Here is a 17,714-nt window from a genome sequence, read left to right as displayed (position 1 = left end):
TAAGTCCTTTTTTTGTTGTATTTGATTTTTTTTTTTTGCTCGCTTAGTTGTTGGCGCTGCTGCTGCGGCCGCTGCTTTTTTTCGAAGTTACCGCTTGCCTGTGTGAGTGTGTTTGTGTCGGCCGGCGGCGGCCTTTAGTAAGCCAGGCCCACACCCACACCACCCACTGCCACCCACACACAGACACAGATGGACTCTGCTGCCGCTGCGTTTTGAAGCTTCGCAGTGGTGTTAGTGCGCGTTTTGTCTGTCTGCCTGTCGATGCTGCGTCGCCTCTGCATCTGTGTCTGTGTGTGTGTGTGTTCTGGAGAGTATCTGTGTGTGCGGTTCGCCCCCCAAAAATATATTGTTTCAGATTTTTTCATCATCGCTTTAGTTGAGTTTTTACATTGGTGACGGATCGTGCTCTCGGCTCCGGCACGCTCGCCAAGTCCGTTCAGTCTGCTCCGTGTTTTTTCTCCGTGCGCAACATGTTCCTTGAGTCCGTACCGCCGAGGACGATATCAACAAAGGATAACGATACCGATACGGATACGGAAGTGGATGTGGATGCGAGTGTGACCACCAATACCAGTGCAGCCAGCGAAATAACAACACGACAACACCACGAGAAACGTCTTCGGCGAAACTCCTTCGCCTCCTGCTCGTCGCCGCGGCAACGTTAAGAAAAAGTATCTCAGCCGCAAGGAAAGCGCCACGAAAAAATGCGAAAATATTGAGAAAAAAACAAGCGAAAACTCACACACACAGGCAGTGGGTTTTTTCTTGACTTGGTCTCGGTCTCCGTCTCCGTTTCCGTTTCCGGTGGTACGTGTGCGCGCTTTTCAACGTTTTCCGGCTTCCCCGCTAGCCAGTGTGTGTTTTTATTTATTGTTGGCCAGGAAAAAAATATCGGGCGTGCGAGTGTGGGTGTGCATCTTAAGGATACGCGAGCTTCTAACGCAACGCGTCCTTGTCTTGGTCACGTGCAGGAAAACCCAGAAGAAAGCCAGCCAAGCAGCCACAGCTGGCTTTGTTTTGCTTCTGAGCGAGTCCTGGTGTCTTGGAGTGAGTGTGAGTGTGTGTGTGTGTGTTTGCGGGGAAGCTGGCGGGCTTTACGTATAAATAATAAATGTTCTTCGCCGGTCGCCGTGCATGTGTTGGTGTGCTTGCACCGCGTATCAGCTGTTTCTTGTGCTCAATATCAAGGTCAAAACAATTCCTGCAACTTGGGCGTGCGAGCAAACAACCCATTTCCAAATCAGATTTAATGGCCGAAACTGAGTTTTGATACTCAAGGGGAAATCCAAAGATCTCTTGTCTGTTAACGTTCTCTTTTAACACACATCAAAGTACTTTAATAAAAGGAAAGTTAATTAACTTTGAGAACATGAGCATGGCTCAATATTAAAACGACATTGCAACATTTAAGATTCTTATAAATAAAAGAAAACTAAAATGAAAAAATTAACCTGAGTTACGCAAAGTAATTTATATGAAATGATCCCAAACTATAAAATACCCCAAGTATTAAAATAAACTAAAAATTCATTTCTTAAAATAAAAACACTTATCACGTAATTGTTTACATCTTTGTTAAAGAATTCAGAAATTATTTACCAGTCCTAAGAGATATTTTATTACCTCCAGAGCATTAATTAGATTTTAGATTTTATCACTCATACGTACGGTTGCCGTATGAAAAAAATCGCAGGAAACGGATTAGCATACAAATATGGATACTTGTGAACGAATATCGGAGTTGAGTACAAATATGGGTACCTAAAATATTAAAGATGACAAAAATTTCTGGATCTGCAAGATAATTGATTAAATTTTTCCAACATAAATATTTTTTACTGTTTACTTTACTTTACTGCAAGCAAGTAATATTTGTTTGATGGCAAATCAACTCGATTATAATGTTCTATGTTGATCCCAAGTTCTCTAGCTGTCATCAGCTTGAAAGGGTTATCCTAATCGAAACCATGAGACCCGCTGGGCTGTCGAGTCCGTTTTCTCAAAGGTTCCCAGCTCGATTGGTCGCAATGTCAATCGCTCGATGGCCGAATAATTTTCCACTCGACTCCACCGACTCGAGCCTTGAGTTGATCCGGTCCAATCAAGCTGAAACTAATTAGGCACCGCAGAACACCTGATTCGGAGCTGGACCAGCGTGATTTTTGAGTCCCCGAAACTCGATAGGCTGAGAAGATCGCTGGGCCACCGCCGGAGTGAGATTTCAGTTAGTATTGCTCGCATAACCAGCCGTTGTTAAGCGGACCTTTTGGCCAGCAGCTGTTGCTGCACTTGGATGTTTGGGCCAAAATCCTTTTCGGAGCGATCAGTTAATCAAAGACTAGCGCGGCGATAACAACGCTTACAAGGGTCCCTCGGGCGTACGCTCCTAATAAGATGAACACATTATTTTTAATTATGGCAAACACACATAATATTAATTGCATATTTTAAGTGATGTGAAATTAATTAATGATTAGTGCAAAAAGCTGACAAAATCAACTCCTATGGCAAAATGTGAAAATAAATATCATTAAAATGCATAAGAAACTGGCCATGTAAAAAAGGTGAACACAAAGAAAAAAAAGTATCACATAACATCGCGCAATGCATTTTTCATAAACTGAAACAATAAAAAACTGTGAAAAAAGTGGAAATATTTTTGTGATTCTGAACAAGTTAATACAAAAACCTAAAGAGCGGTGTGAAAAATGCATTAATCAGAATTAAATAAAAAAAAAAAACAGGGCAACAACAGCAAATTATGAATAATAAAAGAGCGCGCAAAACTTTTTACACATTTTTCAATTAATAACATCCCCCGCAAATCTGTGAGGGAATGCGGCTGGAGAGCCGGGCGAGAATATTGCCAAACCGCTAAATGTTAATTAGTTAAAAGCCCAAACTACGTATTAACACAATCGGAAAAGCCCAGGTCCCAAACTCAGGCCCAAACAAACCCAAACTCAGTGTAAATGCAAACACAGACAGAGGCAACACATTTTCCCCAGTTTCAATTTTTTGCTCTTAGTTTCAAATGGTTTTTTGCATTTTTTATTTTCCGCCATTATTACATTATGTGCCATCCGCCTATGTACTCGCCTGGGCCGATTGTTTGTTCAGCTTCCTATATAAATTAAATGGCTATGTCAAAAAAGTCAATATTTAGCAAACCAATAAAAAAAGAAATCACACCGCCTGACTGGCAGCATCAGGTAGCAGGTGGGGAAAATCGTACTTATATACATTTGGATAGAAAAAGAAAGACGTATTTCATAATGAGCATAGGTCATTTCGTTAGAAGTTACGGGCACCTAAGCACAGAGTTAGTCGTTTTTAAAAGATTGAAGCCAGTTTAATTTGGGATAGATTATAAAATATAAAAGGTACTATGCTCTGGTTTCCACTTCAAGCTGGAAAATCATTTAAATTCATTACGCATTTCATATTTGCCACCAGGCATTCCATGGCTCATTGTCATGTCAATTAAATCTCAGAGAACCTCTCAGCTCTTACATTTCAATTCCATAAATAATTTGTTAATCATGCATTAACACTTGCAATAATTAAGCCAAAGCCACAGTTCGCTCGCTTGCATTTGCATGTCAGCGTCCAAAGTGTTGACATATCTATTTTGCCATCTTTTTTGAACCGGCAAATATCTAACACCAAAAAATGGCGTTCAAGGTCAATGGTATAGACGCAAAAAATCCATTTCCATTTATATCTAAACAAACTAATAAAAACATGGTGAAAAAAGAGCCACATTGACAGCGCAACAAAGCAAACAAATACTCCACTCATGAATGAATAATTTGTCGCGTTTAGAACTAGAAGGTATCGAATTGGAGCATTTCAATAAAAAAACAAAACCCAGCAGAAAAATACCATTGAGGACTTTCACCTGGAAAATTCCACAGGATGTCTGCGGCATGTCTGCGCCTGAATGACTAGCTGTCCACAAAAAAAATCGGGAAAAACCGGGGGAGGTTGAAAAAGCACAGCCAAGCATTTATACAAATATATAGAAAAAATCTAATCGAAGGCAGTCCAAAAAGAGAAATGCATAGAAAATGGAAGAACGAAATCGCTTCGCAAAAAGTCGAACACAAGCCCGAAAAAGCCAAATTCGTGCGGAAAAAATATTTTTGTCGCGTAAAAAAGTTAAGGGGAATACGAAAAAAATGTGGGCAGGCGTACCAATTGAAAATGCAAAATAAAAGTGAGCCGTGGAAAAAATGGCGTTAGATTTAGGACAACAAAAGCGGAGACAAAAAGTCGCTTTTCCGGATCCGCGGTGCAACCAGTCGAGACCAAAGCGTTTTTGCGGTCGGGTCTCGCAGGTTTTCGGTGGAGATTCGTTTCTGTTATTTCCCCTTTATTTAATATTGGCTTTGGCAGTTGGGGCACAGTGTCAACAAAGCGCTAACACAGCTTCAACAAAGTTATTCTGCTTCGCAAATTGTTGCATTCGCATTCATTAGAAACTGAGTTGGGAGAATTCTCGGGGTCAATCTCTAGTTAGAGGATGAAGTGTTGAAAAGCTGTTTTAGCTTCAGATTGGGTTTCGAAAAATAACTAGAATTCTTAAGTAATTTCTTTAATAGCTCACAAAGATGTATTGGAATCAATAATTTCATACTTTCTTCAATTCTGAATCTTATTTTATTTATTTCGGGGCTAATTACGATCGAACTAGAATCATTCTTCTCCACGATCTTACAACTCAAAAACGAAAACAACAAGGCCGAGTCCCTTGGGACGTAATTCTCAATAATAATATGCAATTAACTTAAAAATTAAAAAAAATATAAGTGATCACAAAGTTCTTTTACAACTGCAGAGCTGAACTATAAAATATAACGAAGTAAGAGTGAAAACCTAAAGATACCTGTTAACCCACGAATTAAAATTGCGCTTGGACCAGTGAAACAAAACTAAACCAAAATAGATTTAATAAGCAGCCAAATGGAAGGCCGTCTCATCGAGTATCGGCCGATAGGCGGCGGCCTGGACTACCATCACAACTCGCCGCTGATCGGGGAGATTCCGCCCGCTGGCGGGGATTACTCCCATGCCGTGCATCGCTCCATCGATCACCTGCGGAACAGCCTCAATGAGCGCGTGGCCCTGGGTCCACTTAGTGTGTTCTCCAACACGGCCGACTTGAGGAACTCCGTCCTTAGCTACAGCCAACAGCCCCACCAACAGCCACAGCCACCGCAGCAGCAGCAGCAACAGCAGCAGCAACAGCATCACCAGCAGCAGCAACACCAGTACCAGCTGGTGCCGGAGCCCAAGCCGAGTATCACCAATCTGGAGAGCAGTGTGGCCTCGTCGGCGGTCAGTGGATCGGTGGCCAGTAGCCAAAAGCACGTGAACGACGCAGTGGTCAGCAGCAGCAGTGGGAGCAGCAGCACCGCTGGACCCACCCCCACCGGATCCACCAGAGGCCGCAAGTCCCGGATCTACCCCAATCCCAACCAGCACATCATAGTGACCAGCAACAGCGTGGACAATGGCGGCATCCGGATGCAGAATGCGACGCTGAACGAAAGAAATTCTCAAAATTCCTCTGCGGGGGCTGCTGGCGTGGGCAACGTGACCACGGCAGCAGGATCCGGCAATGGCATATCATCCTCCACCAGCTCGCCGCACCACATGACCCAGTTGGACGTGAAGGACACCAAGGTGATGGGCAACTTTCGAACTAAGTCTGCAACATTTTATATTTGGCTTTGGGGTCAAGCAAAGTATCTATTTCACGATTTTAATAACGTGAAATTTCTTTGTTAAGTGAAGAGATATCAGGGAGTTGGGGAACTTTAAAGGAAAGTTTAAGAACCTTTTTGGTTAAGAAATCAATATGTTCGTAAATCCACTCTATATAAATTTTAAGGAATGAAATTTCCAGGTATTCATAATTATATTTATAAAATATGTTTCAAGGGCTTAAATATATTCTACTGTCATATAAATTATCTATCAGTTGTTTAAAGTACAAAGTATTTTTGTATATCTTGGTTGAACTTTGGTTTCATTCAAGAGTGGCCTAAACTTAGACTCGAAATTAGTTTATAAAATATTGTGCTTGAATATTAAGTTGAAGGAACCTTTATTGCGATTTCTCACTTATTTGTAACATATCACAGCAATATCCCGTCTAATGCCAATATTCATTTTATAATAGCTTACATTAATTCATTTTTTGGCTCTAAAGGCAACTTATTGAATGCATTCATAATAGCTCCTTTAAGATAACAAACTTTTAAAAATTTTAAAGATTTTTTGTACCCTATTAGTAGTTATACCAGCAGCCAGGCATTCGATTATCCGTTCGTCACCCAAATCTAAATATACGATTCTCCGTCCTCAGATTTTTAGCTCGAAGGCAGATCTCCAGCTGCACACGCAGATCCACATGCGGGAGGCGAAGCCGTACAAGTGCACCCAGTGCTCGAAGGCCTTCGCCAACTCGTCGTATCTGTCGCAGCATACCCGGATCCACCTGGGCATCAAGCCGTACCGCTGTGAGATCTGCCAGCGAAAGTTCACGCAGCTCTCGCATCTCCAGCAGCACATCCGGACGCACACGGGCGACAAGCCGTACAAGTGCAGGCATCCCGGCTGCCAGAAGGCCTTCTCGCAGCTCTCCAACCTGCAGTCGCACTCGCGGTGCCACCAGACGGACAAGCCGTTCAAGTGCAACTCCTGCTACAAGTGCTTCTCCGACGAGCCCTCGCTGCTGGAGCACATCCCCAAGCACAAGGAGTCGAAGCACCTGAAGACGCACATCTGCCAGTACTGCGGCAAGTCCTACACCCAGGAGACCTACCTGACCAAGCACATGCAGAAGCACGCGGAGCGGACTGACAAGCGGCCACCAATCGTGCCGGGCAGCGCGGCGGCCATTGCAGCGGCGGCCGCGGCAGCTGCCGGCGGTTCCGCCAACCCGGCAAATGGACCGCCTCCGCCCCCCAATCCCGCCCAGCATCAGCGCAACAACCTGGGTCTGCCCCCCGTCTCGATTGCCCCCAGCGACAACGGCTACTGGCCAAAGGTAAGTCCGGACTCGGCCGCTGCAGCCAATGCCATGGAGGTGATGCACCAGCAGCAGCAGCAGCAACAACAGCAGCAGCAACAGCAACAGCAGCAGCAGCAGGCGCACCACCACCATCCGCAACACGGAGTCCCGCCGCAGCAACATGTCCCGCCCCAGCAGCAGCAGCAACAACAGCAGCAGCAACACCACCATCCGCAGCAACAACCTCCTCCGCAGCACAGCATGGAAGCCCACTACGCTCAGCCGACGGCTCCCAACGGATCCCAAAGCAACGGACACGGCGCGGAGTTGCAGCCCCATCATCGCATGCCCGATCCGGTGCGGGAGGATATTGGTAAGTGATACGATCTTTCACACACCTCACCTAGACAATATGTAGTGCAATGTCACTTGATTTTCCTCTTTCCTATGGCCTTTGAGCTCAACAAATGATTACAGAAAACGTTTACGATAAAGTACACATACTTTCTAATGCTCCAAGTTATTTAACTTTCTATCCATAACTTGAGCGGTTTTTTTTATTACAATGCCAAGATTCTAGATCCCGGTATTTTGACCTCTGACAGATTGAAAAAGTAAAAGTTTCCGACCTCATAACGTATATAAATTATTGATTAGCATCACTTACCAAGTCGATCTGACCATATCCGTCTGTTTGTCCGTCGAGATTTTAGGAATTATAAAAGCTAGAGAGTTTAGATTTTTGTATTATTTTATGTGTTTTATCAATTTCTATCGAAATTTGAAATTTCTTGTGTTCGCTCGCACTGAGTTAAGTCTATCTGATAGTCGGGGAACTCGACTATAGCGTTTTTTCTTGTTTAAAATAGTTACCCTAACTAACTTCTGACTTCCCGCCTCTTCAATTCTTCCCAGCAGCTTCGACACCCAGTGCCGTGGGTCCCTATGATGCCGCATCCATAACGAAAACCACCAGCAACTCGGCGTTCACGCCGATAAACTCGATGCCCCCGCACCTGAACTCGCTGAGCCATCACCCGATGGCCCAGCGGCCCTATCTCTACGATGCCATCAGCTTCCCGAACAAGAACGTGAACCAGAACAACGCGAACGCGTTCCCCAACCAGCTGATCTCGCTGCACCAGATCCGCAACTACGCCCACCAGCCGGCGGGACTGATGGCGGGGGAGCACCTGCTCGGCGTGAGCGTGGGTCCTGGGAAGGACAAGGGATAGCTAGGGGCCTACTTCTAGGTGGAAGGTAGTTCATCCGTTGCTTCTCCAAGCGGAGACGAGGCGTGCATTCCTGTACAGTATTAATTTGTAGTTAGTCGTAGCGAGTAAAGGTCATTTTGTAATTTTTGTAGATCTTCTTGGGTTAAGTTAAGGGTGTTCTCGCGCACTCGATAAGCACTATGTAAATGGCCAACGATACGTACTCTAATTTGACAAACACCGTCCATACCTATGTTTACACAATGTCCAGCACCAGTTCAGGTCCAGATAAAGGTCCTGGGATATGAATTCGGTCTAGCAAAAGTTTTCCCGTCGAGTGATTAGTTTTCGAAGACCTCGTCTCTTGCCGCTTGTAAATATAATTGGAAATAGATTTGTTTTCGATGCACACGGATCTCGCAGTCTTGAAGCAATGGCAGATATCAAAAGCTGCTCACTAAGCCGATATATTTGTACATAGATATACATCACCTAAAGGAACTTACCGGCAAACGTAACTTACATTTACACACAATTCCTCATATATATTTGTTTAGGTGTATCGTATTAAATACAGATATTTCCGAGAGAATCTCCTCGAGAAACAAAACACAAAAAATGCAAAATGAATTCAAGAAATCAAACGTGTTTACAACTATAAATGAAACTATGCGATAGATGAAAACTATTTTGAAAAAAAAAAAACATTTCTAAGTATATGTTGGCAGTTGCAAAAACCGAAGTATAAAACAAAAACCGAAAAGAAATGTTGTACTACTTTTTGGAAAGACTGAAGAGATCGAAATTAACCTTTAATTGAACCAGCGGAGGAAATGATGAAAATCAAACATTTTAAAGCGCGTTTTTACTGCAGTTACTAAGCAAACTGAATGTGTCCTATAAAATTTCGTACTAAATGGCAGAAACTAAACCTAAACGTAATTACGAGTATGACAACATCAAATGTAATGTATTATTAAATAAAGTAATTTTAATTTTAATCCTAATCTAAATTAAAGTTAATCTAACCGATAGCTAGTGTTTAACTCCAGAACGCAATCTCAATGTAAAGACAAAACGAAAATGGAACACAAAAAGAAAATACCTACAGTTAAGTGAATAGCAAAATGAATTCTGAAACACACACTCAACACACACACCCAGACCCACACACATTAAATAGAAACATTTGGGGTATTCAGATAGCCGAGCTAAATGATTATTTGTTTTACCGTCTAACGTTTACAGCAGATTACAAAACGATTCAATGGCTAAGATATGCAAATACACGGACAGTTCCCGGTTGGACTTGGATTCGATATCCAGCTGAATATGCATACGTACTTATATAATTGTCAATAGTAGATGTGTGTTCCTCAGTTGATGTAAATTGATTTCCGACTAACCACAAACTCAACCCGTAATAAAGTGAATTAAATGTTATCCTTCGCCTCTGTCTCGGCAATATCATTTTGGATGGCCTGCTTAAACACACAAATGTGGTACTTCTTACTGGCGTCGATAACTACTTCCTTTAGCTCGTATCGATCTGGTTGTCTCTCGTCATCGATGATCGCCTGGCCGGTATAGACACCCTTGAAATCTCCGGTTGTTATCCAGTTGTCGGTAACCTCTTCCGTAAGACAGACGGGTCTCAACTTCACGTGGAACTCTAGGGGCTGCAGCAAGTGCATCAGGACCAAAGTACCTGAGTTCTTTCCATCCGATACCCTAAAAAACAATTGGGAAGAAATGAGGTATTTCTGTAATGATCACATGCAAATTGCAAAACTTTTTTAGCTACTATGTTGATTCCCTATTTTAGGATAATTGTTTTAATAATCTCATGACATAATGAATGAAATCATATCTGTTGCATATGTATAGTACATTTAGCCCTACTTCATAGCCGAAAAATGTAAATTATGGAAAGTACAACAGTTCCAACGTAAAAGTACGTTCCACACACGTAAAAGTTCCCTTAAAAAATGGAGATTAAATATGAAGTGCAGCTTTCAGATGCCCTTTTAATAATTACCAATTGAGTTAGCAAAATATTGCTAAATTCGCAAGCCTGGAAACCAATATGACTTACCTAACATAGTGTATATAAGATACGTTGTGCAGCTTATACGGATGGGGTTCGTGGGCCAGAAAGCTGTTGCCGTAGCTTCGACCCTCGGCGACTGTATAGAGCACAGGCTCCGTGGAGGCCACGCTCTTGATGGCCACATTACGGAAACAGATCTCCGGGGCAATTAGGATATACGGCGACACGATGGTAGCATGGCAGACAAGCGTAAACTCCGGCTTGTGACCTCGCTGAAAGACATTCATCAACCATGGAGGATACGTCCATGGCGTAGCGTTTTTCAGCTTCCAAATACCACAGATGGGCTCGCACTTTGGCAGTTTTTTGGAAACTACCCAACTTCCGGTTTCGTCGCAGAACTGCAGACCATCACCTCCTGTTTTTTCGTAACCGGACGAGCAGGTGACCGACATTTGAGTGCCCATCGGCAGCACCGACTGATCGCAGTCTATCAGGCGACCATTCAGGGTGCACTGCCTCGCGTGGCGTATATTACTTACGTGCTTACACTGGGGCACGCACCTGGCCAACGGATAGCGCCACTGGTCCTGGTCGCAAATGTTCTTCTCCTCGCCGATTAGAGCATAGCCATTGCGGCAGCTTAGATGGACGACGGTCTTGTCGGGCACAAAGGCGTTCCTTTGAAAGGTGGTGCCACCAACATAGTTTTCCACCACCAGAGATTTCGAAGGGTCTTCTAGCCGGCAGTGTCTCACTTTCCAAGCGTTTTTGACATCCTGACCCAAGGGACGAACGGATGGGTTCTTGGCCAAGCAAATCTCCGCCATCTCATCGGAGCCATCGAGGCAATCGGGAATGTGATTGCACATTGCATTCGGACTAACACAGGCACCGTAGAGGCATCTGAATGCCGGCGGCGGACACTCGAAGGCCGTGCAAAGTGTGCCGTCCTCGTCGCTGCCGTCCTTGCAATCCGCCAGTCCATCACACACCTGACTCCAGTTCAGACAGGACCCCTTGCAATCGAACAAGTCCTCATCTCTGCAACGCATACACAAGATGATTGTCAGAACACCTTAGGTTTAACACTAATAAATTTTTCCAACAAGGTATGTTAGAGTAAACAATATTTAACAAATGCATTAGCTTTAATTTACTCAATCAGTCATTTAAATAAATTTATCAAATATTTAAATTTAACGGGCACTTGGGGTTATATGTCTTTAAAGCTAAGAAAGTCGTCCCAAAAGTAGACTTACTAGGTAAGTATGGTAGTGCAATTTTAAAATAAATTACTTGTTAAAAATAAAAAAAGGCCCTCATAAATAATTCGACACTATGACAGCATCTATCGTGAACATACTCAATGATTAGAAATCGAATTAATTTCCCAAAAAAAGTTAGCAATTGTGTTTCATGGCAAATACAACTTACACACAGTTCCCTTTGAGGTCTTCGTACTCATTCTGTAAATTTGCATCCTGCAAGCACTCGAATTTATTTTCATCGCTTCCATCCCAACAGTCGATCTTTCCATCGCACTTAAGAGTTCCATTCAAACACCCACCATAGGTGCATCGATAAAAACCATCCTCATCGCAGACCTTGCTATAACATAATTCGAACCTTTCATCTGGCCGATCGGAATTTACATCTGGCAAACAATCGACTACCCCGTCGCATATTTGGTTCTCCAAAAGAGTCTTATTGTTTTTAGTGTAACACTTCAAGGCAAGCAACCCATCTAATAATAAGGAAAATTAGATAAAATGTGCATTCAATGATATAATAGGTATCTGTTAGTCTGTACTCTTTTGTGTTCGTGTAATCGGAAATACGTCAAATACCCTTACCTAGACTACACATTAATACGAGAACATAAACTAACTGAAATGCTGATCCAGCGCGTTTCATGTCTAAAACGATTAAAAATATATTGAAACAAAACGTTTTTGAAAGCGAAACTTTTTAACTTTTCCCGAGCAGAGCTATTCTTATACTGACAAAATGCGAAAGAATCTCCCCTTATCAGAGCCTTAAACTCTGTTAACTATAGTATACTCAGAGAATTAATGATGTACGAGGGCTGATAAGACACCGATTAATACGTATGCAAATAATACGCAGTGCACATTGTTTTATATAATACCTTTTATTACTGAAATTAACCATTTGATGTAGCTTACAATTACAATTACATATAATGTAGAATTATACACATCTCATATAATTTGGGTTCCTCTGCACAAACTCATCGCATATGTATTGGTAATTATTGTTTTTCCATTAGACGAATTGAAGTTTTGATTGGACACGAATTGAAGTTGTATCTGCGATTCTCGCGAATCGCTATGTATGCTTGTATATATCCTTATGGTTGTATGCACGTAGTTATTCAATGAAGTTTAATGCTCTAACACTCAGTTTACAAAATATACGTAGAAGCGGGCTGATGTCTATATAGATCTGGTATAGTTCATAATTGTATTCAGTACACTTAATATCAGTAGTGGATAATGATTCGGTGTCTTCGTTAAGCTATGCTTTCATCGGGGTCTCCTCCATCCGTTGCCTTTAAAGGTAGTGCCGCTAGATACACCTGTAGTGCTTATTGCGTTCGGTTTGAGCTATTCGTGAGTGGTTATACTCTAGAGTATGTTATTGGTAATTGATTCCTACATGTACTATGCTGCTTACATTATTGTATTGTGTTGGTTTCCTCTCCGAATCAATGTTTTCTGACTTTTTCGATCGATTTGTGTGTGGTTTTGTAGCTTCTTGGTGCTAAGCATTCTGCTGCGTGTTCTCTCTAGATTCAATTTGGTTTAGTTTTATTTGTTTCGTTAGTTTTAGTTATTTTTGTTTTAATTTTTAAGAGTACGTATAAAGTGTTAAGCAGTAAGCATCTATCTTTGCTTCGTTCTGGACAAAACTTTAAGAGCTTCCGGGGTGTGCAAATTTGGTGTCTGGTATCCATTAAAGCAATGGCATACTTTAGGTCTTTACAATGAAACTAAAATATTCAAAAATTTAAAATTAAATTGTACAGACATATGTATGCTTAAACGTTAGATATCATAAATATTTTATACAGATGCATGGTTACTAATATATCTTTTGAGGAAATCAACTTCAGTGGTGGGCACATTAAATATAACTTTAACTGTTTGATATGAAAATCATACATGGATATAGGTTACATAAAGCGTAGAAGTAAAGTTTTATACAGCAACAAAGTCGGTGTCGGTTTAAAATATATTGAGAATTCCCCTGCCTTGCTTATTCTCATATTTAAACATGTCTATATTGAGATGTTTCTGAATTATCTTACACTTACATGCACTTTTAGGGTCCTAAACATTTTCTAATACATTTAATTTAGTTAGTGGTTGCTTGGTAAATATTTTTTTTTCTGCTTGTGGCGTTAACGGCCAATTATCTCGCATTAATCTTGCTTCAAACTCAAAGCAAGTGATCTCCCAGAAATCAAGTGTAATATAAACAAACCGTAGAAAACAAACTAAACCAGTATGCAATCATATGCTAAAAACAATAGAGAAATTCATGGTGGCAACGAGCTCATGCCGACGAGCCGCATGACTCCCATTTCGGTTGCCTGCTCCTGCTCCCTTCCCCCCTCATTAAGGGGCGCCTGCGCCCAGGAGGTTCCTGCCCCTCCCCTACTCGTTCAGCTTGTGCCACTCGGCGATCTGGCGGCGTGGCGAGTTGCAAACCTCGTTCCAGTGGTTCAAGGCGGTGCTGCTCGAGTTCGGTCCGCCCAGCTCCAGCCGACCGATGACCTGTGAAAATATCGAGCGTGCAATTATCCAGCTATTGGCATTAGGTCATCCCTTGCGACTTACCTCATTCTTGGTCACGCGATCCCAGTCGAGCAGCATCAGTTCCAAAGACACACCCTCAAGACTGGCGCCAGCGCCCTGTAATTGAGATATGCACGTTTACTTCGGTTTCTTTAAAATTATTATAAAAGCTTTTCAAAAATAGTCCGTCCATATTTAAGTTCTATGATAATTATACGAACGCAAGAAAATATTTAACAAAGTATGGAATCATTTGTGTTAATCGATGCTTTAAATGCCTCATTATATCACTTTTGATATCTTTGGTAATTGAGAGTTCTCTATAGTGTTACGTTAAACAAAGAAAAATATAGATACTATTACTCACTTCAGCGGCGGGAATATCAAATGCGAAGCTCTCGTTGAAAACGGGGCTCAGAGTGCGCTTCTTCACGTGCGTCTTCTTCTTGGCGATGCGTTGGCCATTGTAGAGGAGATAGATCTTGACATACGGATCGGCCAGTCCGGTGACATCCATGCGCGGCAAGTTTCGGGCCTTCAGCAAGACGACGGTGAGGCGACCGGCAGCTGGTTGCCAGCAGAGGGAGATGAGCAGCTCCCCGCGACCCTGTGCTCGAATCTTCAGGCTCCGTGGCTGGATCTCTTTGCTGATGGACAAAGCCTCTTTGGAGATGTCCCCGATCTCGATGGAGGTCAATGGGCACACCACCTCGCCAATGACGTCGTCGCGCGAGTACCGATCGAAGCTGAGGATGACAAAGTGCAGCGACATGTTCTGCAGGTCGTTCATGTTCAGGCCGTAGAAGGTGAAGTCCTCGTCGTAAACCGGGTTCCGGGTATTTCGCACCACCCGGGTCTTGACCTTGTGCTGCTTGTCCGGCAGCAGCTGCAGCTTGACATACGGATCTGTGGCCGCCTGAGTGCGTCCATTCATACCAGTGGGAATATCTCCGGTTCCGCTCGATCCTCCCTTGCATGGGAGTCCGCGACAACGGATGATGGACACCATAAGGGCGTTCCTTTCGGCCAAGTAGCGCAGCTTAAAGTAGATTGTACCCAGCTTGCCGTACTGGTCGGTCACGGTCAGCTCCTTTCCGTTGGTCAGCGAATGGTCGTCCAGGGTAATGGTCACACTTCCGTTGGCGATCGTCTCCACCGGCGAGTGGTGGAGGCTGTTGTGCAGCGTGTGCTTCAACCCATTGCCATCCACCACGGTCAATTGGTTACCATTCTGCTGTTCCGCATGCTGGGCGGGTCCATCCCCCTCCTCGCTGTACTTGACATTCGGCTGCGCGATCGGGGAGGTGGACTGGTCCTGCATCGGCGACAGCAGTCCCATCTGCTTGCCTCCAGTCGGCGAGGGCGACTTCTTCAAGTAGTGCGGCGGCTGGCCGCTGGGCGATCGAACGGCGGTCGGTCGCCGGGTCGGCTGGAAGGGGAACGAGGCGTCGTGCTGGCTCTGTTTCTTGTTCCGGAGGCGCATCTGCCGGGCGCAGATGCAGGCCACTGACGAGAGGACAGCAGCCGCGGTCAGTCCCAGGATGGCGGGCACAACTGGAAGGACAACAGGTATGTTAGGCAACATTTGCATAGTTTAGTTGTACCCAAAGAGTAGTCTTCGTTTGAAATAATTGCAGGGTGGTAATGGGGCAATGTCACTAATATAACCTTAAGGCCCAAAATAAATTTAAAATTTGTTCGTAATAATTTGAAAGTTAGGAAAAACCCACTGTTAACTAGCACTAGCACCAACATCCAGTTTGCATAAATATACGCTTAATATGAAATCTCAAAATTATATAATGGGATAATTAAAATAATAATAATAATAATAAAAATTTAAAACATTATAGAAAATTATATAGAACACAACATATTATTAAAATAAATCTCACGTTGCATATACTGAATACTAATTTAAAGTATCCAATAATAACAAAGAGCGTATAATTTTCGAGCTTTTACTAATATACGAACAAAAGAAAACGTCAGAGCATACATTTGAATATATTCTGTGATTAGTCACCGAAATGAAAAATAGAAAGAAGATTTCTCCCTAACAGCTGTGAGTTGTTTGTAGACTTCTTTTGTCATTAGAGCTTATACACATGAACATTAACTTTCGCCAATTCGTTGTGCGTTTATACATGTCACCCCACATAACAAACACAACAAATAACACATATGTAAGTACGTACCCCCATCGAAACCAACAACCCTGATGATATACCCACAATCCAGGCACAAAGACCCGAATTAATTATTCATAGCCGTCGAAAAAGTTGGGCACAACTTGTGTGCAACACTTTGAACAAGTTGCTAATGAGCAAATTGGACAGATCGACCACAAAGGTCGCATTGGATGCTGCAATATGGTGTGGTACTTACTCGTGTCCATGACGCTGGCATCTGGAATATACTCTTCAGCCATTTTTAATGGATTTGGCTTCGCCGCTCTCAGCACGTTTCCACTCGATGTTCCTGGCGGCTGTGTGGAATAACAATTAGTCACGGTTTGAAAGTGAGGAGGAAAAGTTTTGCTGGCTGTCTTTGGATGTTTGCAACATTCGGTGGCACGTGAAGAATTGCGTGCTTCGATTTTGCGCACAAATGTATGCTAGAGGCTTTTTCGTGGGCAGCAGCTGCCTGCTTTCTGCTCAGGTTATGCTGACGTTTGGCTTTTGTTGTTATTTGCATTACTTGAGGACACCCACTCAGGCACACTTTCTGGCAAGAGAGCGGGAGAGTCACACACACACACACACATATGAGCCACTTGGGTGCTCGTCTGGGGTCGCATGAATCATCGCAGCCCTCGCACACACGCACAAGAAGTTCGCAGGTTTTTCAACTTCTAGAAACCAAGTTCAATGGGAAAGTCCCACATTAAAAAATGTTCCTTTCTTTCATTTAGGTTTTCGTATTGTTTAAAGCATGTTCACTTTTACTATCACTTTCAGTATCTGTATCTTCTGTCTGTTGCAGCATCAGGGATTCTCGCAAAAGCCATTACTTCCTTGTAGCTACTGGATGGTTTTTGCGTTTTCCTCGTAATACTGTTTAGCCCTACAATTTACTTGCTTGATTGCACTATAGCCTTACTTTTTTGTATCTGGACCTGCACAATTAATATCCGAAAATTGTAATCTTTTTGATATCCACAAACTGTGGAAAAAAATTCAACAACGCAGTTCTGCAGCCGTTCGACTTTATTTTGCCAGTGGCTTCTTAACTTGGCTGGGAAATCGTTAAACTCGCGCAGGCGCACAAGTTAGCAGCTTTTTGTGTGGGTTTTTTAGCTGAAAGCGGTGGTTGAAGAAACCTGTGACGTCTTAGCCAAAGTCAGGGGTGCTTAAAGAAAGTTTTACAACACTAGAAAATATTCATGAGTAAGGGGTTAAGAATTAAAATACATAAATACGTAAGTAAAAATAATACAGATTCTAAAAGTTATCGGGTAAAATTTAGACCAATTTACTTAACTACTCATTTCAAACACTCAAAAGCTCCCGCTTCAGACCAAGTTTCAGAGAGCACAGCTTTGCGGTCAGCTTTAAGCTATCTTTCGTTGAGTTCGAGCTTTTCGCCAGTTTAAAAAGACGGGC

The 17,714-nt window shown here is 42.9% G+C and overlaps 2 protein-coding genes and 1 pseudogene across 10 annotated transcripts in view; 1 reads left to right on the top strand and 2 right to left on the bottom strand.

The window, feature by feature from the left end:
* Positions 1 to 9,678, top strand: part of LOC117143311 (zinc finger protein rotund) — a 36,872-nt gene extending 27,194 nt beyond the window's left edge. For 3 of the 9 annotated variants that reach the window (XM_033307947.1, XM_033307946.1, XM_033307950.1), the window contains 2 exons: positions 6,374 to 7,394; positions 7,937 to 9,678. In XM_033307947.1, the coding sequence (XP_033163838.1) occupies positions 6,374 to 7,394; positions 7,937 to 8,256 (1,341 nt within the window). In that variant the 3' untranslated portion in view covers positions 8,257 to 9,678. Of the gene's footprint in view, positions 1 to 2,026; positions 5,689 to 6,373; positions 7,395 to 7,936 lie in introns of those variants that run through there. The other 6 variants (XM_033307948.1, XM_033307949.1, XM_033307952.1 and 3 more) reach the window with 5 other exon arrangements.
* Positions 9,424 to 11,327, bottom strand: LOC117143312 (annotated as a pseudogene).
* A 1,094-nt stretch (positions 11,328 to 12,421) lies between these two features.
* Positions 12,422 to 17,344, bottom strand: LOC117144806 (synaptotagmin-4). The gene is made up of 5 exons (XM_033310181.1): positions 17,212 to 17,344; positions 16,498 to 16,597; positions 14,477 to 15,663; positions 14,152 to 14,226; positions 12,422 to 14,088 (listed from the first exon to the last, which is right to left on the bottom strand). Exons 2-5 carry the CDS (start codon positions 16,538 to 16,540, stop codon positions 13,969 to 13,971), a joined length of 1,425 nt encoding a protein of 474 aa, XP_033166072.1. The 5' UTR covers positions 16,541 to 16,597; positions 17,212 to 17,344; the 3' UTR covers positions 12,422 to 13,968.
* Between the last annotated feature and the right edge of the window lie 370 nt (positions 17,345 to 17,714).

This window comes from Drosophila mauritiana, chromosome 3R (genome assembly GCF_004382145.1).
Source record: "Drosophila mauritiana strain mau12 chromosome 3R, ASM438214v1, whole genome shotgun sequence".
Taxonomy (NCBI): domain Eukaryota; kingdom Metazoa; phylum Arthropoda; class Insecta; order Diptera; family Drosophilidae; genus Drosophila; species Drosophila mauritiana.
This window is presented reverse-complemented; position numbering and strand designations above follow the sequence as displayed.